Source organism: Sinocyclocheilus grahami, unplaced genomic scaffold (genome assembly GCF_001515645.1).
Source record: "Sinocyclocheilus grahami isolate Dianchi unplaced genomic scaffold, SAMN03320097.WGS_v1.1 scaffold137.1, whole genome shotgun sequence".
NCBI lineage: Eukaryota > Metazoa > Chordata > Actinopteri > Cypriniformes > Cyprinidae > Sinocyclocheilus > Sinocyclocheilus grahami.
In genome coordinates this window covers 1,398,182-1,423,149 of record NW_015505316.1, presented here as the reverse complement: position 1 = coordinate 1,423,149, position 24,968 = coordinate 1,398,182, and the positions used below count along the sequence as shown (strand labels likewise).

The window sequence follows — 24,968 nt, the reverse complement described above, 5'->3', positions numbered from 1 at the left end:
TTAGAAGGCCGCTCTGCGCTGCTCTTATCTTTCTCACTCACAGCTCTGTCTCACACATCTCACCACACTGGATGTCACTCTGTCGCATGTGCAACGCATCACCAAAACCCCACTGTCGACCACAGTGTACCTCATTTCACTGGAGATGCCGAGTGTGCATGAGCCTCCCTGTGGAATGAGAGTCACATGAATTGTGTGCATGTGGAGTGAGTTGGTGCATGTTCATCAACATCAGCTGAAGCCAAATCATCTCTTTCAGGTCTTCAGAGAGCAGGTCATCGACGGCGAGACTCTGCCACTGCTGACGGAAGACCACCTGCTCAACAACATGGGATTGAAACTAGGGCCTGCCCTCAAGATCCGCTCTCAGGTAAAAAAATGACCTGCTGTATCAGGGGTGTCAAATCCTGCTCCTGGAGCACCATTGTTCTGCAGATTTTATGCAGACCTTACTTCAACACACCTCTCTGTCAAGTAATCCTGAGAACTTGATTAGCTGATTCAGGTGTGTTTAAATAGCTGTAAATAGGGCATAGCTAAACACTACAGGACAATAGTTCTCCAGGAGCAGGACTGTACAAGTTGCAATAATAGTGGGCAGGTATACCTTAGAGAAAGGGTGGACAACTCTGTCCTCACTGCCCTGCAGAATTTAACTTCAACCCTAATCAAACGCACATGAACAAGCTAATCAAGATCTTTAGAATTACAGGTGAGTTTGATCAGGGTTGGAGCTAAACTCTGCCGAACAGAGGCATCCCAATAGCCAGAGTTGCCCATCCCTGCCATTGAGAAAGAGTGTCCTATCTTGCTTCTTGAGGGCCACCTTCCTGAGTTTAGCTTCAACCCTAATTAAACACAACCGAACAAGCTAATCAGGGTCTTCATGATCACTTAAAACATCTGAGCAGGTGCAATGGATAAGACTGGATCGAAACTTTGCACTGAAGTGGCCCACCAGCAGCAGGAGACTACACTACTGGCGTAGAGTCTCCAAATTTGGTTCCCCCAGTAACTGCGAACAGTACCTGGGGGCCCACAAGATGGTCTGTAATACATGAGGCAGATTAGAACTTCTGGCTAGAAGATATTTGTAATTTTTACACCTGTGGGGCAACTTTCGTAACCTTGCCCACAGCCCCATTAACCTATAGCAGGGACAGGCAATTTTGGTCCTAGAGAGTTTAACTTCAACCCTAATCAAACACACCAGAACAAGCTAATTAATGTCTTCAGGATTACTAAGGCTATAAGCAAAGTGAGTTTTTTTTCCAGACTTTTTAGGACTGAACTTGCCTACCCCTGACCTATAAATAGGACCACTTCTTTTGTCTTTGTTTATGTGTAATCACAATTCTGCATTCATTAATCTAAGCAGACATGAAAGCAATCATCTTGTATCACTGGAACTGTACATCCTTGTGCACTTCCTGTTGGGTTTACAGTGTGAGAAGTAACGCTGGCATGTGGCTGCTTTCCTCAGGTGGCGCGACGTATTGGCAGAATATTCTACATGACCAGCTTCCCGCTGGCCCTCCCGCTGCCGCCATCTGCTCTGCGCCCCACGGACAGAGACCCCCTGCCCACTGAGACCCGCCCTCCTTCTACCGGCAGCACTTCCTCCCCATTCAGCGTTCCCCCTCTTGCCTGTCGCGCCTCCCCCAAACAGGAGAACGGAAACCCCTCCTCAGCGGGAGCTTACGACTCCACTAAACCTCCCTCGTAGAATTGGCCATTAAAACTCTTGACTGCTTCTCCATTTGGCAGAGGCAGTGCTTCAGGGAGGAGGTAAAATCAGAGAGAGGGCATGAAGGGGGCCCTCTTTGAACTATTCTTTCCTTCCTCTTACCCCCTCTACCCCACCCCCTCCCCTCCCGAAATAAAAAGCAAACTTGAGGACCTTTATGCAGAGGCACTTAATCTTTTTAGGAAAAGTGTGCAGAAAGACGAGAGACACTGATGAAACGACACGGGCTAAAACAGCTCCACCCCTCGCAGCGGCTGTATGGAAGCCAAAATCCAAAGATGTGCAAATAGGGACTTGGGGACGAGACAGGAAGCGTTAAGAGTGTGCGAGAGATGAACGTGAGCAGACAGCTGCTCTTAAACGGCATGCCAGAAGGAAGGGAGACGCATCCAGCGAACATACACATACGACATTCTTTTGTGTCAGATGTTGTAGGAAAGCAACATTCGCTGCGATGAACTCTTGTGGTACCTAACATTCTTGGGGACGGGTGAACTTCGAAAGAGATGCTTTCTTTTTCTGCTTTCACGCCAACTTCTCCAACTTCCAGCCGTTTTAAATTCTCTGGAGTTGGTTTCGCTTCGAAAGACTAAATCCTCCAAAGAGGAGTAAATATAAGAGCAGGATGGAACTCATTTGCAGTCTTGACCAGTGCAACTATGCATTCCACAGTCCAAAACCAAAGACGGATGGATGTGGAATTTTCAAACGAGATCTAGCATTGATCTCACCAGTGACGAAACAAGGTACACATACAGGGCGCCGTACTAAAGGAAGTGAAATGGAAAAGGACCTCAAAAAGAGAGGTGTAAAGCACTTAGACTTCCTGTGACCAAAAGCCATCAGCCAAAGCAATGGCCCAAACTCTCACCCGACAAACATCTGGGCCCGTTTTAGTTTCACGACCCCGCGAGAAAAAGAGCATTAGGGAAGGATGGACATCCCTCCCGATGCCTGTTCATAGATGGATTAATGCCATTGTGAGGTCACACTTACTGCTGTGGGAAAGACATGTTATCCTGAATTGTACAGAAACATGCTCAAGATGAGAATATACTGAAGATGAAATAAGTGGTACGTTTTGTTAAATGTAGTTGCACGAGTTAAAAATCTTTATTACTGAACAAAATGTGACTGGCTGACTCGGTGGTACTTTTGTTCATCTTTTTCTGTTTGCTGTGTATTACAGTTGTAATAATCATGAGCCCCAAACTTAAATGCCACTTCAGCATATAAATGAGAAAAAAAAAATATGTATAGGAATTTGTTTGCTGTAGTTAGAGCAACAAAATATAAAATTGTCCTTAAATTGATCCCAAAGAACAATACTTTTCTCTTTGTTGCAGGGAAATGGAAGGCACAAAGCTCTTTATGCAAATCTTTGAAATGTTTTTTCTTTTTAAATATGTAAGCAATTAATTAAAATATTCTCTAGATTTCCCATCAATGTTTTGTCTTCATCCTATTTTTCTATTCTCTGCTGGGTGAAATAAATCCTATTGCAAACTTGCAGATGCGCTCTCCTCTTATTTTCTTTGAGTAATATGTTTATTTCCAAACTCCTCCACAGTAGGGCAGGGAGTGGTGGCCCCAGCGGACGGTAAATCCCCTGGTTAGGGGAGGGAGCATGTGGAGGGGTGGGGCAGGGTTCAGGTCAACAACAGCTGTCAGAGCGTCAGGTTCAGCCACAGACCAGGGCCCCTGTGGCCCCCACCTAATCCAAAAAACAACTGACTCTCAGGGACGTCCACCATCCGCCCCTTAAAAAAATCTTTTTTACTACACCCGTGACTGTCAGCGCCAGGTGCTGCATGTGATAGACGAGTAAACCTGTTACCCAGACTCACGCAAACACCGGCATGATGCGTGCGGCAGCTCTAGTGCAAACTGAATTTACTCTAATGTAGCCCAGCTGACGTTCAGTCACGGTGGCCTGAATTTAACGTTGCTTGACGTTCCGAACAGCACCTCAAGCTGGGAGTGATGGAAAGAACAGAACGCAAAATATATATGCTCACACTCCCATTATGCAACAGGGAAGATGCTTCAGCCATAAACACCAGCTGTTACACCCAGTTGTGAGCATAAGAGAGGATGATTTTAAAAAGGTATAAAATTATGTTACCATTTATTGACCCTTTAAGGTGTTCTAAACCTTTGACTTTCATAAAACACAAAAAGAGAATGTCTTGGACATGTTTTTCCTTGCAATTACAGTGAATGTGGACTTCAAAAAGGATGCAGAAACACTAAAGTTTTTATGATGTGTCCTCATATTCAGAGTCTTCTGATGTCTTATGTTAGGTTTGAGACAGACCTAAATTAGTCATCATCTGTGAATAGCTTTTCTCTCCAGTGAACCGTACCATATCGGTTGATCTCAAGAATGAGATCAGGCTAATTCCTAAACAAATCATGTGAACTGGAAGAAACAGCTCGAGTCAAAAAAAAATTGTTAAAAGTAAATGAGGACAAATTTCATTTTTTGACTATTCTAGTATAGTTGTCGTTCTTAACCAATTTCCCACAGCACTACTAGAGCTGTGTGGAGTGCTGGCAGCTTAAACGCTGCTTTAAAACACTTTGAAAATGCCAAGCGGTTTCAGAAAGTGACGTGAAAGCACTGAAGGGGAGAGATGTTTTGGCGAGAGAACAGGCTGCTCTCTGTTTTCGCCTCTTCCTCTCTCCCCACCTGGGCAGCACAGCCTGGCAGTGGATGATACGAGCGTTTGGCAGCCTGGTGCTCAGGGCCGACCCCGTGCCTCCACCTCCCGCCTCTGGCCTACCCATTCACCACCTCTAAACACAAGCAGTGCCCTCGGCACAATGCAACATCTCCAAATACTGAGCTGAAAAAGATAGCCTTTAGTAGTTTTAAAACAAAGTTCAGAGTTTTAATAAGGTCTTTTTAATTTGACAACCTTGTGAAATGTTAGATTAATTTGTTTTGTTTCACACTTTATAAAATACAGATACAATTAAAAAACCTTAATTACTACAACAGGGGCTGTACATGGCTCTTTAATTTCTTGGTGAGCTATTGCTTTAATAACAGTATGGAAATGACCCTCTGACGTAACACTGTGACTTTAGTCCTGATCAGAGAGCTCCAGGTCCTCAACCATATCTTCATCTCCTTCAGCCACCTCCTTCAGCTCTGTGCTCAACATCTTCTTCGGTGCTTTGCCTTTAGAAGACGAGGGCTTCTTCTGGTCACCATCTGAGACAATGACAAAAATGGGGAAAAGATAAATGGCATGCTACCTACTTGAAAAATATGAGCAGAATTATGTTGAAAACATACAGAAGATTTCTCAGACATAGTGAATATCTAACCCTAAACAAAGCCAATCCTAGCTCTACAGAAACATATAAATCACCTGAATCATCCTCCTCCAAGTCATCTACATCCTCTTCATCATCATCATCATCGCTCAGGTCTGAGAGGTCCTCAAGGCCTTCATCATCCTCAGAGTCACCCTTTTCCTCTGTAAAAAAAATAAATTAAAAAATCCAGTTCACAAGCTCTAATCCAAATGGTCTTACAAGTGATCTTACTGATACTGAGGTAAGGTGAATAGGTTGATTAAATTGGCATTTTAAAGTCAACATGAAATCAAAATTCATTGGTGCATGTTAATCCGAAGAAATACGTTTGACTTCATAATTTTAAACCTACAAAATTTGTGAGATAGCGAAATTACTGACAGAAATGGTGATGTTTAATTAGTGCTTCTCCGATGGTGCATTTGACTGTCAAGAGTCTTTCATATACACACAACATGTATAAACTACAGCTGGTAATCATGTCGGCTGCGTGGATGCAAGATAGATTGACAATATTAATTTTTTGAAAAAAAAAAAGGAAGAAGTCATTTTTGATGAACCATTATCAGTTTTTAAATCCCAAGATCAATCTTTTAGTCTATGCTTTTTTCAGTTGTTTTTAGTTTTCAAAATTTACGAGCACGTCTTCAACCTTATAATTACAAAATTCAATTTTATAAGAATTCAAACATAAATGTTATTCTGACACTCTTTAAAGTGGTGTTAAAGACAGCTTTATCTGCCTCAGTTTAAGTGGCACATGAACCGATCATCTCTTTCACTTCATTCCTAGTTGAAGCACAAAATAAACATGAATGAAAAAAATAAATAAATAAAAACAAAAAAAAAATAATTAAGAGAACAAACATTTAGAAAAGATACGGACAGATACAGAATAACTTCCTGAAATGTATCATGGGTGATGTAATCACTCAACCAGTATTTCAACCATAGAAAGATGTCAATAAAACAGATTGTAAATAAATGTCACAATGTTACATTTACCTCAGGAAAGCCGTTTCAAGTCCATAAGCTTGATAGTTCGAGAGAAAACAAAAAAAACTCTCGAGGAGCATTATATTTATACTTTACCTGTTAGAGAGGTCTTTATTATTTAATGTATGTTTAAATAAATCTGTCATGTTATTACAAACACTGTTTACATGTTTATATTTCAACAGCAAATTTAAGCAGAAACATTATTACATCATTAAAAAGTTAAGAACATTAAAAACGGCCTTATTTGCTATTTAAATGTTTGCATTCAACTCAGTGTTGATTTTTTTTATTGACTATGTAAACTATTATATAATATTAAACTGTTATTTTCAGTTTTGGATTTGCTGAATTAAATCTTTCATTTTGGTGTTTCAGTTTAAAAAATGGTGCCTTTATTTAAAATATAAAGACCTGGTCTGCCTCTAAAATATCTTTTGACTTGTTATATTTACTTTTCATGAGTAAGTGAATACTCATAGTTATAACGTAACATTTAACTTTTAAGACAATCTATACACAAACTCCCAGTAAGCACACTCAACAGAAAGAGTTTGCTTGATTCTAGTGGAAGCATTCGTCTAGAGACTAGACTACACCTCAGCTGACCTACCCATGCTGCTCACGCATAGGTTACTATTTACATGACAAAAGTAGAGGCTAGCTTCTGACGGCAATTTAGCCTCGCTAATCCAGAGGTGTGTGTGGGAGTGTCTCGTGCTCTCTGAAGAGGACGGGTTTGAAATCCCTGAGCTTTGAAGTGGGATTTGATTAGATGCTGCCTGGGAGGTGAATGGCAGCACAGACACCTCCCCAGCCAGGCACCCTCCACCCTAATTACCCAGCACACACTGGAGCCAGCCAGAGGGGGAGCCGAGCTTAACACCAGGCGCACACCTTGCTGCTGAGACGAGCCTCATGCATCTTAATATAACCGGCGACCGGCGAGTTCAGAGAGGGTACAGAAAGTCCACCAGGAGCACGAGGCAAAGACTTTAATGACTGCCTGTGGGCTGATCAATACTGTGAAAATGTAAGAGGGGGGGAAAAAATAAAAATCAAAGACACAATCTACATGTTGTTCTCAGCTCTGAAACCAGCCATGACACAGAAACACTGAAGATGAGGGCGTTTACAAAATCTCCACTTTAAGATGGAGAAAGCTCAAGCCAAGTCTTTCAGAACGTGGAAGGCATTAAACGATCTGGCACACTGTAGCGACAACAAAATAACAAACACGACTCAAGAATATTAACGGGCCAAAAGCAGACCAACCCAGCAGGTAGTGAAACACACCAAAACTTCAGAGACAAACAAACTAGAAGTTGGGAAGTCATCAGACTACCTCAAAATAGTGACAAACGAATACAGCACATTAATTGGACGATACTGGGCCAACCTGAGTTTACTCCAATGAGAATATCAACTTGTCAATTCAAATGATGGAAACTTGAGATTAAGATTGAATCAAAAAAAATATATAAAAAAATAAATAAATAACCTTTTGCAATCTGTTTCTGTCTTTCCAACTGTGGTGGATAAACTATTAATTTTAAAAGTGAACAGAATCAATGATCGGGGTCAGTAAGATTTTTAAATGTTGAAAGAAGTCTGTTATGCTCACAAAGGCTATATTTATTTGATCAAAGATACAGTAAAAATTGATTTCGTTAAATATTAATGAATAACGCTTTGTTTTTAAGATATCCTAAAGAAATCTTTCATTTTAATAATTATTAAAATAATATTAATATATTTAAAATGTATTAATGTGATGGCAAAGCTGTCTTTTTCCAGTCTTCAGTGTCACATGTTCCTTCAGAAATCATTCTAATATGCTGATTCGGTGCACAAGAAATATTTCTTATTATAATCTATGTTGAAAACAGTTGTGCTGATCAATATTTTCTGAAAACCATGATACAATTTTTTCAGGACTGATTGATGAATAAAACATTTTAAAAGAACAGCATTTACTTGAAATATTTTTTTATTTACTGTACTTTTGATCAATGTGTGCCCTTACTGAACAAAGTAGTAATTTCTTTAAAAATATATTTTTTAGAATTTGAATTTCTTCGATTTTTTTTATTTGTGAAACTAAATTAAAAAAAATATATTAATTTTTTTTATTTATTAAAAAAAACCCGCAATATAATAATTTTACTAAAAGGATATATTACTAATATTATAAATATAAATATATATATATATCCTCAAACTCCAGCACAACCAGTCACAGTCAGATCCTGTAATAGCCAGTTCAGGGTACGGACATGTAAATATTGTTATATCATGTGAATGCACAATGACTTTATAAATAACAGTCTCTTCCTTCCACTCTCATCCTTTCCTACCCTCTTTCTCACTACAGCAAGGACTCCTAGGGTCACACCAGCCACTTACACTAAAATCTCTGCCATGTGACCGCCATAAAACCAACTGCAGAGGTAAAAATCTCTTAATCAAAAGTGTCGAAAAGGGAAATATATGTGTTGGTTTGGTAAAGGAGTAAAACAGAACAACAAATCAACAACAAAAAAGGGCTTTCTGTTTGACAATATGCAACTGAGACCACAAATGAATATACTAGAGGTCATGTGACTGTATTCCTCGGGTCTAAGCGCTGGAGGTATGGGGCCAGTTAAGCCGTGTGGTGAAGGAGCGGCCACTAACATCTTTCCAAGCGAATGTTTTGAATTACAAACCCCCACTGGGATCCAAGTATGCAAAAAAAAAAAAAAAAAGCTTCCTGTAAGAGAGAACAGAGTAAGAGAGAGCGAGAGACAGACAGAATGAGAGAGAGATTTGTAGGGACTCCACACAATGAGCACCAGATGTAAAAAAAAAAAAACCCTTCCTCTTGCCTCCCACCTCCATGTGACTTTTTTTTTTGCGGCTGTCGGCTCATGGGCGGGAGGAGTGGGAGAGTGTGGCATGTGTCCGACACATGACCCAGCACACAACTCCAGATATAGAGTTAAAGAGAAGAGGCAAGTGCACGTCTGACAGCTGACCTGCCCTCCACTGAGATCCATTCACAGAGAGAGAGAGAGAGAGAGAGAGAGAGAGAGAGAATACGAGCGAGCGATATTGGGCTCACACATCTGAAATTAATTGTTATATAAAATGTAGTAAAAATGTAAATGTAAAAATGTAATAGTTTCCTGCTTCCATGGAAATGCTTCTAAATATTCAATATCAACTGTAAAGATTGTTTAATTAAAGTTACATTTTTTCAAAGCCAACATGAAACAAATTATTTGCACATATTATTGGAATATATAATGAATATTTATCTTATTAATCTTTCAACAAAATGTTTAACCTTGCTCCACCTAGCTCCTCCCCCCTAATCCTGTCATATAGAGACTAATTTTGCAATCAGCTGAATAAAGTCCCTTAAAATTTTCCCCATAAAATGTGCTTAATTTACTCACCCTAGATGCAAATGAGTTTTTTCATTAGAACAGATTTGGAAAAGTTTAGCATTACATCACTTGCCCATCAGTGGATCCTTTGCAGTGAATGGGTGCCATCAGAGCAAGTTAAAACAGCTGATAAAAATGTCACAATAATACACAAGTAATTCACACGCTGCATGTTTGTAATAAATCAATAAAACAAATTAAGTTGTTTTTTTAAGTTCAAAATGTTGCTTTCGGCTAAAATACGAGTCCTCTATCCATAATATAGTTTTTTCCATTGAAAAAGTCCACTTGTCTGAATCAGGAGGAAAAAAAATGCACGGATCAAGCACCACTTACAAGCCAAAACAGTTCTAAAATATTTCGGTGGATTTTGATGTGAGAGGACAACAGGGGATGGCCTTTTTCACTGGAGGAAGCATTATCATGGACTCGTGTCCATAGGCGACAGGTTAAAGTTAAAATGTCTTAACGGCAGATTTGTTTCTTACAAACACAAAGCTTTTCACTTCACAATGAGTTGATTGATAGTGTTGTGGAAATTATTTGTGCATTATTTAAATGTTTTTACCAGCTGTTTGGACTCATTCTAACGGCACCCATTCACTGCAGAGGGTCCATTGGTGAGCATGTGATGTAATGCTACATTTTACCAAATCTATTCTATATCTATCTTGGTCGGCATGACAGAAAATTTCCAACAAATGTAATTTTTGGGTGAACTATTCCTTTAAGCATTACAACAAAACAGAGGTAAAATAAAGGTGTACTTCAATAGATCTGTTGGGATCTGAGATGAGAATCTTCTGACAGCGCAGTGCAATGGACTACAGCCTCCCAGTGACAATGAAAGGCATTACAGGAAAACAAAACTCTAGGAATCTTTCCCATTGCACATTAAACATGTATTTGTATGGTATGTGCATTAGTTGCAATACAGGAACTGGGTAATATATTAACATGAAGCCTTACCTTTGGATTTGAACAGGTCATCGTCATCATCATCGTCACTATCCGATTCAAAAAGCCCCTTGAACTCCTTCTTGTCTGCTTTCTTTTCTTCAGCCTTCTTGCGTTTGATCTCAGGGAGATTCAAGTCCTCCATCTAAATTAAAACGCGATGGGAAAGAAAAAAAATATTTAAATAGTCATTATTCAAAACTGGCAAAAACATGAACAAAACACTTCAGACATAACATTAATGAGAATATAATGCTGGTGAAATGCTTCTCTTTTCATTTCAGATTTAGTTGTAGACTAAATCTGGTTGAATGGAAGTGGAAGTGTTTTTTTCTTTCTAGTTGTTGTACAATGAGCTATTCTTTGTGTTTCCTTCCATCTCATTAACATCAGATGTCAAAAAATGAGTCACTGATGAGACTGGGTATTCAACCGCTTTCATCTATATATCTTAATACTACAAAGGATACTAATTAATAATATAATATAATACAAAAATAATTTAGAAAACAAAAAGCCACGCAAAATAATAAAGTTACATTATTCTCTCCTAAAAACATAATGGGACGTGTGTGTGTGTGTGTTGATGGAGGCAGTAGAGGCAGGAGGGAGGCAGTGGTAATCAGATCTGAGCGTGGGGACTCGTGGATCAAAGCCTGGGACGCAGCCCTGAGCGCTATAATACTCTTCCTGTAGCACTAGCCCTGCCGCCTCCTCCGCCAATCTGCCGCTTCCTAGACGCCAACACTCCGCCTGGTGTCATCTCCATTATCTCCCTATGGACACGCTCCAGCTCCACTCACATACACGAACACACACAGTAGGTGCTTTCACATAACCAGCACTACAAAGATGATCACATCTATGCATTTAATATAAGACTGGCATTAAAATAGCATTTGGATAAACAACCATCTTGATATATATATATATATATATATATATATAATCCAAATAATGAGATTCTTTCTGAAGATCAAACCATAGCATTGTAATGACACTTTCAATGGAAAAATAAGAAGGACCTGTCTAAATCCAACTTCCTCTGAAAGGTGTGGTTTGTATTATTTGGGTCTAATGGTAATCGTGGATGTGGTTTTGGCATTTTTACCCTTTCTTTTCCAGAGATCTCGAGCTGAATCTCCTTTTCACGAAGTTTCTTCCACTGGCTGTAATATTTAGTGAGTGAAGTGCCTTCCTCTGCTACCTGCTTCTCCCAGGCCGCCTGTAAACACACCAAAATAAACACACAACGAATGCTACTGCATGTTCACCCATAGGAGAGCTAAACAAAAGGGATCTCAGTACAAATTCTCAACAAAATAAAGCCATAAAGTTACTCAAAAAGTACAATTGTTCGACATCATGTGTACACACAGGCCTGCTCTGTTATTGTGAATCAAAGAAGAACAACATTAACAACAGGAGGCTGGAGGACGCTGTGTTCGGAGATGTGTTTTTGTTGTGTCTCGCGTGTTTCACAGTGGACATGGAAAGTCGACGTATACGTAAAGCGATTGAAAGAATGGAAAGGAGGACTAAGAATCTCCAACAACAACTGGCAGTGCTACATTTGCTACAAGTGCCTGCACTTCAGCGTCCGTCCATCTATCGCTGTTCTCCATACTTGCGAAATAAGTTGAAATAAGTTGACACAATGTTTACAGTATGTTTACACAGAGTTTTAAATAATGGCGGGTGAGGGCGTTTTCATACGCGTTTGGCCAATCAATGTCTACTTGTGTCACGATTAGTACCAGTTGTGCTGGTTAGAGGCAGTCCGGTACTAAAATCGCACCCAGTTCCGGCGGTGCGAAAACGCCTAAAAGTGGGTAGTTCCACAATTAGTTCTGGTACTATGAAACGGTTCCCGCAGTGCGAAAGGCCCTAAAGACTGTAAGATCTATCACTACTCTAAAGCAGGGCTGTTTTAGACACTATATTGCCTGTTTTTGCTTTATTTTGCCAACAATACAAATTCCAAACACAGCCTCAGCGCTGTATTTCGTCTCTGTGCAACATGACGGCGCTTCGTTCCTGAATGAATCACCCGTTTAAATGATTCGGTTCAATCGTAATGAATCTCTTATTAACAGTGACATGCTGCCACCTACTGGCGGTTTAAATTTCACATTTAAAGTATCTTTTCGTTTTTAAAATAATTTTAAATATCAGTATTCAATGTTTTGTGTTTAAAAATAACAAAATATTATTTATGCATTTGTAACTGCAGGTTAAATGCATTCATGTCCCTTTGTGTGGGAAATTCATCCCATGCAGCTTCTGTGTTTCCTCTGCATTGCAAAGATGAATTTTGATACTGATATCATTTGTTTGGTAACAGCCCAAATGTCTTTTATTCTAATTGACTGATTAAATGTAAGAATTTGACTCAAAAGATGATGCACACTTTTAGAAGGAAAGGCTTTTCTAAAGGTAAAAATGCCCATAAAATGTAAAAATCAATTTAAACTTATTGGGACAGATTAATTTCTATCACTGCTGTGAACTGATATGAAGGATATCAAAAACAAGTTTTACACACACACAAAGTACATAAAAGGATTATTTCATTTTGCAGAAAAATGTGTTTAAACATTGTGTATGGTCTCTTGTTCTGTTTCAAAGTTACCTTCCTGTCCACTGATGTTTGCCTCTCACAAAAGCCACAAAGCCTTCATCATTTGTTTGGTAACAGCCCAAATGTCTTTTATTCTAATTGACTGATTAAATGTAAGAATTTGACTCAAAAGATGATGCACACTTTTAGAAGGAAAGGCTTTTCTAAAGGTAAAAATGCCCATAAAATGTAAAAATCAATTTAAACTTATTGGGACAGATTAATTTCTATCACTGCTGTGAACTGATATGAAGGATATCAAAAACAAGTTTTACACACACACACACACACGCGTACGTAAAGAGACATTTAAGAGGGTTTATTCTCCAAGTAACTCTAATTTTGTGTTGCAGAAATTGTGTATGGACTCTTGTTCTCGTTCCAAATGACCTTCCTGTCCACTGATTTTTGCCTCTCACAAAAGCCACAAAGCCTTCCAAGAAGACAGTAAAGACTTATTTCATGCTAGAGCTTTAGTTAGGCTGAAACTTGAAAGTTAAGTTCCACGACATAAATGCAATGTTTAGGTATTATTATTATTATTTTTATTACTATTATTTTGATTTTAAGCGATCTATCTCATTATCGCTTGCATATTTAGTATTGCTCTTTAATAAAGAAAAATTACTTCTTATCCGATTACTCGATTAATCGATGGAATAATCTGTAGAATACTCGATTACTAAATTAATCGATAGCTACAGCCCTACTCTAAAGTGTATCAAGGAAGTATCAGGCCAATCGTAGCGTACCAAGAAGCGACCCCTGGTGCACACCTTTTCTCTGAAACAGCAAAAATAAGTGGCTAACAGAAGGATAAAGGGGCAGGGGAGGGTATAAGAGAGTGAATCCCTGCCAGCCTTTCCTTAAAGGTCTTTGTGGATGATATTGATCAGATAAAATGAGATTAGTTGACCTCCAAATTCAATAGACCATAATAAAACTCAGCTTCAGTCTACAGTTTGCTAAACTTATTTATAACAATTTGCAGTGGTTTGTAGGATAGTGAAAATGATCAAAGCTAGAAAAGTGTGCAATATGCTCCTTCCTTGATGCAACAGACCCAAACAAAGCTAACAGATGTGTACATGACCAGCGAGGATGAGCTCCCTGGCAAACTGGAGGCTTCATCCTTTGAAGCATCTGTTCAACTACTGCTGTGCACATTCTGGAAGGAAATCCTGATGCGATCACTCAGCACTATGGTGCTGAGGCTAAAATGAACTGCAAGAAATTACAACGCAATGTTTAAGCCATTGCAATGGTTGGTATACATGCACATTGAGTTTTGGCGTCAAGCAGGTGAGACAGAATTTCAAGTTTAAGAGTGCTGATTATTTCATATAACCAATATAATTACTATAAATAACTAATAAGCAAATAATAAATAAAATATAGTGTGTTACCCGTTTTTTAACTTGCATACCAGTAAAATAAATATATGTAAATATATAAAGAGAGAAAGAGATAGAGCAAGACTAAAACTATTATCATTAAGAAATATTTTTAATTTAAATAACTAAAATTTAAACTAAATTAAAATGAGAAATGAAACAAGTTTAACCTTAAGTACTAAAATTACTAACTGAAATAAAACTTGAATTAAAATAGAAATAAAATATATTATATTATAACTATTTAGAAATATGGATATTTAAAAAAATACAAAAAAATGTGACAAAAAAATTAAAATTTAAAACCTAAAAATAAAAGTTAATTCAAAATATTAATTAAAAAAAACAACACTAGGTAGTTAGGAATATATTTATTTAACCTCTGTGTGAAGTGTTAGGGTTAGTATTAGAGCTGATGGAGGCACTGGTACAACCCATAGAGACAGATATGTGTTTGTTGGACTGATCCATGGGGCATGCGGCTTTATGCAGCTGTGCTGGCGGCAGTGCCGGGTGAGAAGTTTGCCATGCCACCCTCGTTACTAAAGGACATCTTTCCCGCTGGCCGGAGCCCAGTGACAGACGCACCCCGGCGTGGTGCCATGCTGTCTGCATGCTCTGCCCTGCTGCATCTCACCCTACAGCTCAACATAACACAGAGGAGAGACACAGACCCTTCCACCCCTCCTTCATTTCAGTCTTAAACGGCCTTAAATATTTATCAGAAGCACGAGTCGGTCCAGAGACAGTGAGGGGCGGGGAGGAGAGATGAGCGGGCTGTGCATCGGCAGGGGTGACAAATGAGAGCGGAGATGGAGATGAATGGAGCCAAGATCTCGCCCCAGAGAGGAAGCAACTTCTCACCTTCTCTCACAACCTTCACCCGGGCCACCCCCTCATTTTTTTCTTCCCACCAATTTCATCATTATCAGCGCAGTCAGCACCAGGGTAATTACGGTTAACTGAAACTGCTATGAAGACGAAAATTTGCATTCAAAAAAAAGAAAGAAAATGAATTATAAATGTGCACTACAATATGGTCACCAACTAAGCAGAATTATAAAGAAAATTATTTATATAGTTTTAATTAAACTAATATATATTTTAAGCTATTTTGCCAAAAAAAGATGCACAATCAAACAGAAAGGAGGCCATCTGATTGATATAGAAAACAACCAAGAGTTCACTTTCTGTATACAACGTTTAGAAATCTTAATTCAAGAATTTTGAAATGGGTGACAATAATTAGTATTACTATTAGTATTAATATTTATTATTAGTAGTAGTAGTAATAAACAATGAAAATAATTGATTATAAAATGAATGTATATATATATATATATATTAATTACATATTTATATAATTATTCATATATAAAATTCAATATACATTTTGAATTAACTAAATGTGACCCTGGACCACAAACAAGTCATAAGTAGCACGGGCATATTTGTAGTAATATCCAACAATACATTGTATGAGTCAAAATTATCGATTTTTCTTTTATGCCAAAAATCATTAGGATATCAAGTAAGATATTAAGATCATGTTCCATGAAGATATTTTGTAAATTTCCTACCGTAAATATATCAAAACCTTTTAATTTTTGATTAGTAATATGCATGGCTATGGACTTCATTTGGACAACTTTATGGCAATTTTCTCAATATTTAGATTTTTTTGCACCCTCAGATTTTTAAATAGTTGTATCTCGGCCAAATATTGTCCTATCATAATAAACCATACATCAATGGATAACTTATTTATTCAGCTTTCAGATGACGAATAAATCTCAATTTTAAAAAAAACTGACCCTTATGACTGGTTTTGTGGTCCAGGGTCACAAATATGGATAAAACAATCCTGACACTAAATAAATTTAAAATAAATTCAAAAATATATATTAAAACATTTACACCAACACTAATTAAAAGTAAACTAAAATGAAAACAAAACTAATGAAAACAGTGACATTTTCTGTAATTACAATAATCCTGTTCAGCGAGCACAAAGTCTGCTACTGGATTGATGTTAGCAGACGCTCACAGACGAAGCACTTAACGTCTGCTCATCCTCCTCTGAGTCTCTCGCTGAGAGAAACAGCATTAGAAAGCTTTCCGCTCCATTACTTTCATCTGCTCTCACATCCGCCACCGACCCTGCGTCAGGCTACGGTCGTAATAGCATTCCGTGCCACGATGGCCGCGTGTATCTGTCTGAGGAACTGTGACTGCACTTCCTGACCTACAGGTGGTGTGGTCAACTAGGCTCCAGGCCAACCGCCACATGCTGTTTTCAACTGACCACAGCAACACACACTCAGATGTGTTCACAAGTAAACACACAGGGCTCTGAACACACAGACACAGACTGTGGGCGACCAGCAGTCACCTGCGAGGGGACGGAAGGCAGGGTGGTGTTTGAGGTGGGTGGAAAGAGGAGGAACTGCAAGGATAACAGTCTGCTTTTACAGCTAAAATAAACATCTGACTGCCATGTCTGGTCCCAAAGCTCACAAGTCTCTGACTAGAAGTGCTGTTATGGTCACTGTGTAATTGGAAAAAACTCAGAGTGGAGGGGGGGAAAAAAAAAACATCCTTGGATTGACGGAACGAATCAAAACAAACTGATAAAATGTTAGAACTCATTCAATGAGTGCTAAAGAAGTTAACACATCAGCTGTATTCAGACAAGAGCTACAAATAAGACATACAATGTAAGAGCTACCGTGACCTGTGTGTGTTTTTAACTCCTGATTTATAGATGGCAACACTTGCAGTACTGCAGTTAAACAAAAATACATAAAGGTGTACAATGTGTGCAAAGGTGTACAGAAGACTGTTTAATGCTGCACAGCAATGTTATTATAGTTAACTAAATCTCAAACCATAAAACTAATTTTGTTACTTAAAATAAAAACTTTATCTGAAATAAAATTTAAAACATCAAATTCTCACTTTCATTTACAACATTTATCATGTTCATTTATTTTATCTTGATGCACTAAAATAACTAAAACTGACATAAAATTGAAAGCATATCAAAAACATAGACTAATGAAAATATAGATTAAAGCAAAATCTGATAAAAGTGACAAAAACAATTACAATTTTAACCAAAATTAAAATGAAAACAGGAAAAACTAATTTTTTTTAATGAAAATTATAATGAAAAAAAAAATCAGTTATATGATATTAAAATAACCCTGCTGCATAGAGATGGCATGAATGTACAAAAATTACAAATGCAGAAATAAATGTAAATAATAATAATAATATATAACACTATTTGAATTATTTGAATGAAAAGTATTCATTAATTGTACTGTTTTATTAAATATAACACATTTTATAACATTTATAAATACATATAAAAATTAATAAATACAATAATATTTAATTGATATATAACATCATGAATTATAAAATTGAGATAGGAAAGGCGGTATACTCATCTACAAGAATTTTCAAGTGAAAAAACATTTGAAAAATAAGGTGGGACTTGAAAAAAAAAAACGCTACACAATTTCATATACTCACCACAGCCGTGACATCAGCCACGCCAAAAGCAGCTTTCTGCCTTCGCCCTGTGATGTAGCTGCAGTTCTCCTGTATCTTTTCCAGCAGCTGGCGCATCTGCTTGCAGTAATTGGCCACTTTGCATTCCTTCAAGAAGGCTTTCAGCTGAGGAGACCAACATGAGAGAGCATGCATGAGAGACAGTAGGGGAAAGAGCAAACAAATGAAACATCACAAAAATTATGTGAACACAGAGCCACATGCAGGAAGAATTTTTAACTATCCTCAAAGAGAAACATTAATATATCTCTAGAAACTCTCTGTAGTCTGTACAGATTAAATTTCCTTTTTTTTTTTTTTTTAATTCCGCCAATGAAAAGTACAGAAGAAACGGGAGTGGATATTATAAATAAACCTGACTGGGCCAAAAGAATAAATATTAAAAACCAGATTTTTAAACAGCAGTGAGGAAAGCTCGGTTTTGGCCAGAACAGAGGATGTGGCCAGAGTGTGTGTGTGTGTGTGTGTGTGAGAGAGAGAGGGCTGAAAGAAGTGATGGTGAAAGAAGCTGGCTTTTTTCCTACAGCCTGTGTGTTTGTGTGCTGTGTTAGTGTGAACATTGTGGTATATGTGTGTGCTGTGTCACTAGGGTAAGTGTCGGGATGTGTAGGTTGAGGTGTGAGGACTAAAAGGAGCCATTAAATACAACTGCTGAGCACGCTCCATAACTTTAACTTATTATGACCTGTTAGCGTTGTAGTAAATGTTAGGAAGGAAAGTGAATAAGCTTATTCTGGAAAGAGTGAGAACAGTACCTGAACGATGGTGGGCAAAGCCAGCTCAGGGAAGCCAACGGAGCAGGCCTGTGTGTGGAAGTACTCCAGAATGAGGTCATACAACTGCTCCACTAGACCATCCTGAAACAGTGAAAACACAAACATTCACAAATCAACACATAGGATGCATTCACGGCCCAGAAACATACTATGTGAACAGGGGATGATGAGTTACCTTCAAATTTCTACACCATAGAACTGGATGTGTTAATGCAGATTTCAGGAAAATTGCTATCAATATATTGAATTTAGTGAACTTGCTTAGCAAGGTTGTCTTTAAACCATTAGAACCACACAGATTTGCGTTTTTGTACTGATGTCTTTAACCACTGCGCTCACGCCTTCTGCAGTGCTTCACATGACCAGGGCCGTCCTTAGCTGACGCGGGGCCTGGTGCGAGGAAGGGAGCGGGCCCCCTTGATCTGTTCGTGACCACCCCGGGGTGGGGGTGGGGGGTCCCGTCAAAGCGCAGGGCCCAAATGATGGCCCTGCACATGACACAGCATTCTAAAAACACTGCACTTAAGTTACAATATATCTAACTTAAAAAAAATAAAAATACTGCCCTGCACCTCATGTTTTGAAATGCAGAACCGCACTCTGTGTGAACCTGCCCCAAAGGTAGCACAGTTACCTTTGAGAAAAAGAAAACGGTTTAAGCTAACGTCCCCTATAGCCTGTCTTGCTTGCAATGTAACACGTACCTGTGTCGTGAAATGTGGTCTGACATTAGACTTGGGTAGCTAGGACTGTCTGCGTTCACATAACTTGTGTAGAATTTGTTTCAGGCTTTCAACAACATCCATTTATGCTCATTTTTAATAGTTGGATTTGGATCTAAAGGGGCGAACATCAACAGCCTTTTTAAATTATTTTGTACTGTTCTCTGAGGTCCACTTACAATGTTATCAAAATCTGGGACCATGTTTTTGACCCCCTCAACAGAACGCTGTTTGAATAGGCGTGGTGGATTGTAGACTCGGAAGTAAACGCACACTGCTATGATTGGCTAACAGTTGTGTATGTTTGACAGCCTACTTCCTACACAGATGGACGCTGCGGTGATTTAGGTTGAAACTGCATAAATACCCCTATCAAACGATCTGTTTAACAGCAATAGTGACCACACAATAAAAACAGTTACTCATTTTTGTGTGTTGTGACATTACTGCCAGATCCAATATAGACGGCACAGCATCGTCTTTTAGTTAATTTTTTTTTAAAAGCCTGTGTACAACTGTGCTTTGTTTGTAAACAAATTCACGGTAAAATGAAGTAAACAAAGAACAGAGTTCTTACTGACGCTTTCTGAAAGGCAAACCAAAGACTGTTTTTCCACAACTTGGCACTGCACAGTGCCTTGTGTCTTCGGAGCATCTTAATCGTTTGGTTTCTGCCTAGACCTGCTCGATCGCCTCTCTCGTTATTCACACTGCATGTGCAAATCAGTGGGCGGGGCTAAACAGACAGTGATGTCAATCTTCTTCTGTGGAGGCGGTGTTTAGCCACACTATTACATCATAGAGTGGTACATTCCACAAGCTGTCATTTTGGCAGATTGGATTCAATATAAGCTGTTTTTAGACTAACAAGAACGTTTTGAGTTCTGAAACTTACAGAACGTTTTTATAGTACAATGACTTCATTTGTCAAAAGATCAAAGGGAATTTTGATTTCTCAGCTCAAATCATCTTGCACTCTGCGCTGCTTCCCCTAAAATATATTTTTTGCACAATTTCATGTACATTATGTAAAGTTCTTGCACAGTCTCAGATTATGTGTATGTATAACCAACTATTGCACAATTGGTGGCTGACTAAATACTTTTTTGCCCCACTGTATGTATAGTCAAATAGTTTGTATAGGTCTATAATTGTTTTTTCTTATACTTCTAATGTTGTATGTTTATATTTATGTTTGATTAGTATGTACAGTAGCACCGTGGTCCTGCGAGACATGACATTTCGTTCCACTATACGTCCACACATGTAGCAGAATGACAATAAAGCTCAATTTGAACTTGAATGATCCCTTTAATTTTTAGACAAACATCTTTGTTCAGAGTTTGGCACTGTTAGCACTACATTTTCAAGAACACTGGGTTTTAGTTAAGTTAAAAACAAACAGGGCAACAGGCAGTAGTATTTTCAACTAACCTAGTTAACTTGCTTGAGTAACTGTACAATACCGTTTGAAAAACTGTAGTAAAAGAAGTCACAAATGCACCAAGGCAGCATTTAAATATAGTAAAATGGTAATACCTTAAAATATTATGACAATTTAAAATGTCCATTTTAATTTATTTTAAAGTGTAATTTATTCCTGTGATGGTAAAGCTGCATTTTCAGCAGTCAATACTCCAGTCTTCAGTGTCACATGATCCTTCGGAAATCATTCTAATATGCTGATTTAGTGCTCAAGAATCTTTTTTTTTATTATTATCAATGTTCAAAGTGTTTATTTTGAACATTGATAAAATTTATCTTAAATATAAATCATACCTCCATTTATGCCCTTTATTGTCCTCATTTGTAAGTCGCTTTGGATAAAAGCGTCTGCTAAATGACTAAATGTAAATGTAAATCTTTTATTTATAAGATTGCTTATTGAATGTCTTCACAGTCACTTTTGATCAATTTAATGTACCCTTTCTTAATAAAAGTATTAATTTCTATTAAAAATAAAAAATCGTAATGACCCCAATATTTGTACGGTAGTGTAGATGTACTTAAAAACGTATCTCAAGTTGGAGACATACTGGTGGCGTTTACAGATGGGAAGCATGAATTTCAAAAACTTTTGTGTCAATCTAACACAAAAATACAAAAGAAAAGCCAGTCCCAGTAGCAATAATGTCCATTACAAATGACACCTGTTCCTGAGGTAACACGCATGGAAAAAACAGCAGTCAATCAGTTTATGCCCTACACAGAAATGGCTGCCCAGCCCCCCACAGAGTATTCACATCTCTACTCAACACCTGGCATACAAGCATTCACACTAATCCTGACCCGGTTTAGTGCAGGGATCGGACCTAAATCCTCTGCCCTACCTAAAATTCACAGCCGCAGCCTTCGCAAACACATTCCTCCGCAATGGAAATGGGAAAACCCAGCTCGTAACTGCCCTTACTAGTCAGGAAATATTTAAGATTTAATAAGTCAGACAAGAGATCCCAGACAGCAAGGGTGGAGCGGCGTCTCGGGGGGCCTGTGGCTGCGGTGACTTGGCCTGGGTGAACATACTGCAAAGCTTCCCCGTGCCAACCAGGAGAGCAGGATAATCCCTGCAGCTTGTGTGGCAATCCTCTTGGCAGCGACAGGGCGCGCGGCGCTTTAGCCTGTGTAGCAGTGTGTTCGGGCTTTCATCTCCTAACCTCAATCCAGTTACAGCCAGTCAGCATGAAGACACGACAGGCTCCTGGCCCAGGAGGAGGGCCGATCTTTATCCAGTACTTTATCTGATGCATTTAAGTGATTGTCTTTTGTTTCATTTTAATATGACTCTTTGCTCATTACTACAAAAATATTAAGCAGCACAGTTTTCAACGTCTGTAGTAATAAGTAATAATAATGTAACAATAATGCTTCTTGAGCAGCAAATCAGCATATTAGAATGATTTCTGAAGGATCATGTGACACTGAAGACTGGAGTAATGGCTGCTGAAAATTCATGTTTGCCATCACAGGAATCAATTATATTTTAAAATATTCCAATTTTGAATTGTAATAATATTTCAAAATATTACTATTTTTACTGGATTTTTTTTATCAAATACATGCAACCTATGTGAGCATAATAGATTTAACATAAAAAATGTTGTATACCTTATTAAAAATCAATCAATCATTCAAAATTATATATTTATATATTAACTGAAAACTGAACATGCTCAGTATGAATTAGGGCTGTTAATCAATTTAAATGATTACGTTTTTAAAAAGTGTTAAGCTTTTAATTTTTTTCTGCAAATTATACATTGTCACTTTTCTCATGAACTCCCATGAAAGCACCAAGAAAAGCAAGTATGAAAGTAAAGATTTTAGATTTTTTTGAGAAAATTTGTAATATTTTAGTCAGTTTCTGACATAAAGCTATCATACAACTTCAGAAGAATGAAGGAATAAAGTCCACATGCTTTTAGAAAGTGTACATTTTTGGGTGTACTATCCCTTTAAAGTATTAAGCGCATTAAATAGTTTCAATTAACCACATGTGGTAATTCTGGCAGGCTTAGTATACATACATAGTCATAAACTGAAAGAACATGAAGAATTTACGAAGGTCTGAAACTCAAAGTAGTACAGGATGTGTCACCTTATAAGCCTTCTCTTGGAGATTGGTCTTGCTGAGTTTGAGGATCACTGCAAAATTGATGGGCTTTATACTCATGCGGCCTGGTTTCTTATTGAAGTCTTCCCGCTGGAGGATCTGAGGAGCAGAGTGAAAAAACAGATACATCAGAGCACCGCATCACAGACATGCGTGCACACAAAAACACAAATAAAACAAGACTACAGCAGTAGCCCACTGATTATTCAGACAAACAAAAACCAGAGAATAACTCAAGGGCTTATAGTAACTTAAAGTAAACTATCGAACTCAGGTGTACAGACAAGGGTTGGGGAAGCTGCTCTTAAACTGTAGCTTCCCACCCAAAAAGTCACTCAAATGGTTAACCCCTTTTTCCATCGTATTGAGGCTAATTATAACACGAAACATACAGATGACCTACTTCTTCATTAACTGATCTACAGGAGTAAAATAAATATGATGAGATAAATTATATAAATGAATGCACAAAACAATAGATACAAGTTCCTGGAGTATCTTGAAAAAAGTAGTAGTATGAGGAAAAAAAGGGGGCCAAAGTGTGTTTTTATTTTTAATAAAATAAAATCAGATGAGCAGCATTTATATGGCCCTAAAACAAATAGGGTACAAGTTATCAAATTGGATAAACCTAGTGATAAACAGCAGCATAGCATTTAATATGAACATTTAAATGGTTTGCTACAAAGAGACCTGCAAGGTCTGAAATTATTATTATTTTTTTTTATTTACACTACCATTCTGTTTGCAGTCAGGAGGAGGGGCGGTCTTTATCCAGTCCTTTATCAGATGCATTTAAGCAGTTGTCTTTTGTTTCATTTGTCTCTTTGCTCATTATCTTGGAGTTATAGTACTGTTCAATAGAAATTAATATATATATATATATTTTTTTTAATTCTTTTTTTTTACAATTTTAAAGAAATTAGTACCTTTTTTTTCAGCAAGGACTTTATATTGATCAAAAGTGACAGTAAAACCAAAATTTCTATTTCAAACAAATGCTGTTCTCTTGAACTTTCTAGAAATGTTTAGCAGCACAACTGTTTTCAACATTGATAATTATAAGAAATGTTTCTTGAGCACCAAATCAGCATATTAGAATGATTTCTGACAGATCATGTGACACTGAAGACTGTTTGAAAATTCAGCCTTGCCATCACAGGAATAAATTATACTTTTAAATATACTGAAACGGAAAACAGTTATTTTAAAATGTAACCATCTTACAATATTGCTATCTTTATTGTATTTTCTATCAAATAAATGATTATTATTGAGAATTATTGCAAAAATAGATTTTTTTCTCATAATCCACATTTTTGCAGGCAACATATAAAGGTCTTTGCACACAGAGTCCAAAATTTTCGTATGCGTTTTTTCATATTTGTCATCCTTTCCTACCAAAATGCTTGCTACGGATGTGAAAAAGCAGAGAATCGAACCTGATCCGAATTTTTTTATGCCGAACGAAAGTTTCGGAGGCAGTGTGTAAACGTGATTGACACAACGTGAGGTCGTATTTATTTTTTAACGTGCAAAAATTTCAGACAAGAATTTCAGACTCAGTGTGCAAAGACCTTTAGAATGAATGCTTTTCACTATAACTACTACTTAGATATTATAACTACTACATTACTTACTTTCTCCATAATAACTGAAAGATGCAGTCAGCCTGCATACTTTGATACATGGCTATGACTTCTCCCATAACTCTCTCTGTGCTTCCACATTTGAGAGCCGTTGAAAGTGCTTGACGAGGTCATCTAGAACCAGCGAGGTGTGTGTATGTGTGTGTGTGTGTGTGTGTAT

At 37.8% G+C, this 24,968-nt stretch overlaps 2 protein-coding genes across 2 annotated transcripts in view; one reads left to right on the top strand and one right to left on the bottom strand.

Annotated features, from left to right (window-relative positions):
• Positions 1 to 3,243, top strand: part of LOC107591127 (sterile alpha motif domain-containing protein 11-like) — a 71,217-nt gene extending 67,974 nt beyond the window's left edge. The window contains exons 11-12 of the mRNA XM_016280168.1: positions 260 to 370; positions 1,484 to 3,243. Of these exons, the coding sequence (XP_016135654.1) occupies positions 260 to 370; positions 1,484 to 1,726 (354 nt within the window). The 3' untranslated portion in view covers positions 1,727 to 3,243. The remainder of the gene's footprint in view (positions 1 to 259; positions 371 to 1,483) is intronic.
• Positions 3,244 to 4,632: 1,389 nt separating this feature from the next.
• Positions 4,633 to 24,968, bottom strand: part of noc2l (NOC2-like nucleolar associated transcriptional repressor) — a 31,670-nt gene continuing 11,334 nt past the window's right edge. Inside the window, exons 13-19 of the mRNA XM_016280119.1 lie at positions 23,145 to 23,258; positions 18,807 to 18,908; positions 18,013 to 18,156; positions 11,570 to 11,683; positions 10,471 to 10,603; positions 5,128 to 5,235; positions 4,633 to 4,967 (exon numbers count right to left, since the gene is read on the bottom strand). Of these exons, the coding sequence (XP_016135605.1) occupies positions 4,837 to 4,967; positions 5,128 to 5,235; positions 10,471 to 10,603; positions 11,570 to 11,683; positions 18,013 to 18,156; positions 18,807 to 18,908; positions 23,145 to 23,258 (846 nt within the window). The 3' untranslated portion in view covers positions 4,633 to 4,836. The remainder of the gene's footprint in view (positions 4,968 to 5,127; positions 5,236 to 10,470; positions 10,604 to 11,569; positions 11,684 to 18,012; positions 18,157 to 18,806; positions 18,909 to 23,144; positions 23,259 to 24,968) is intronic.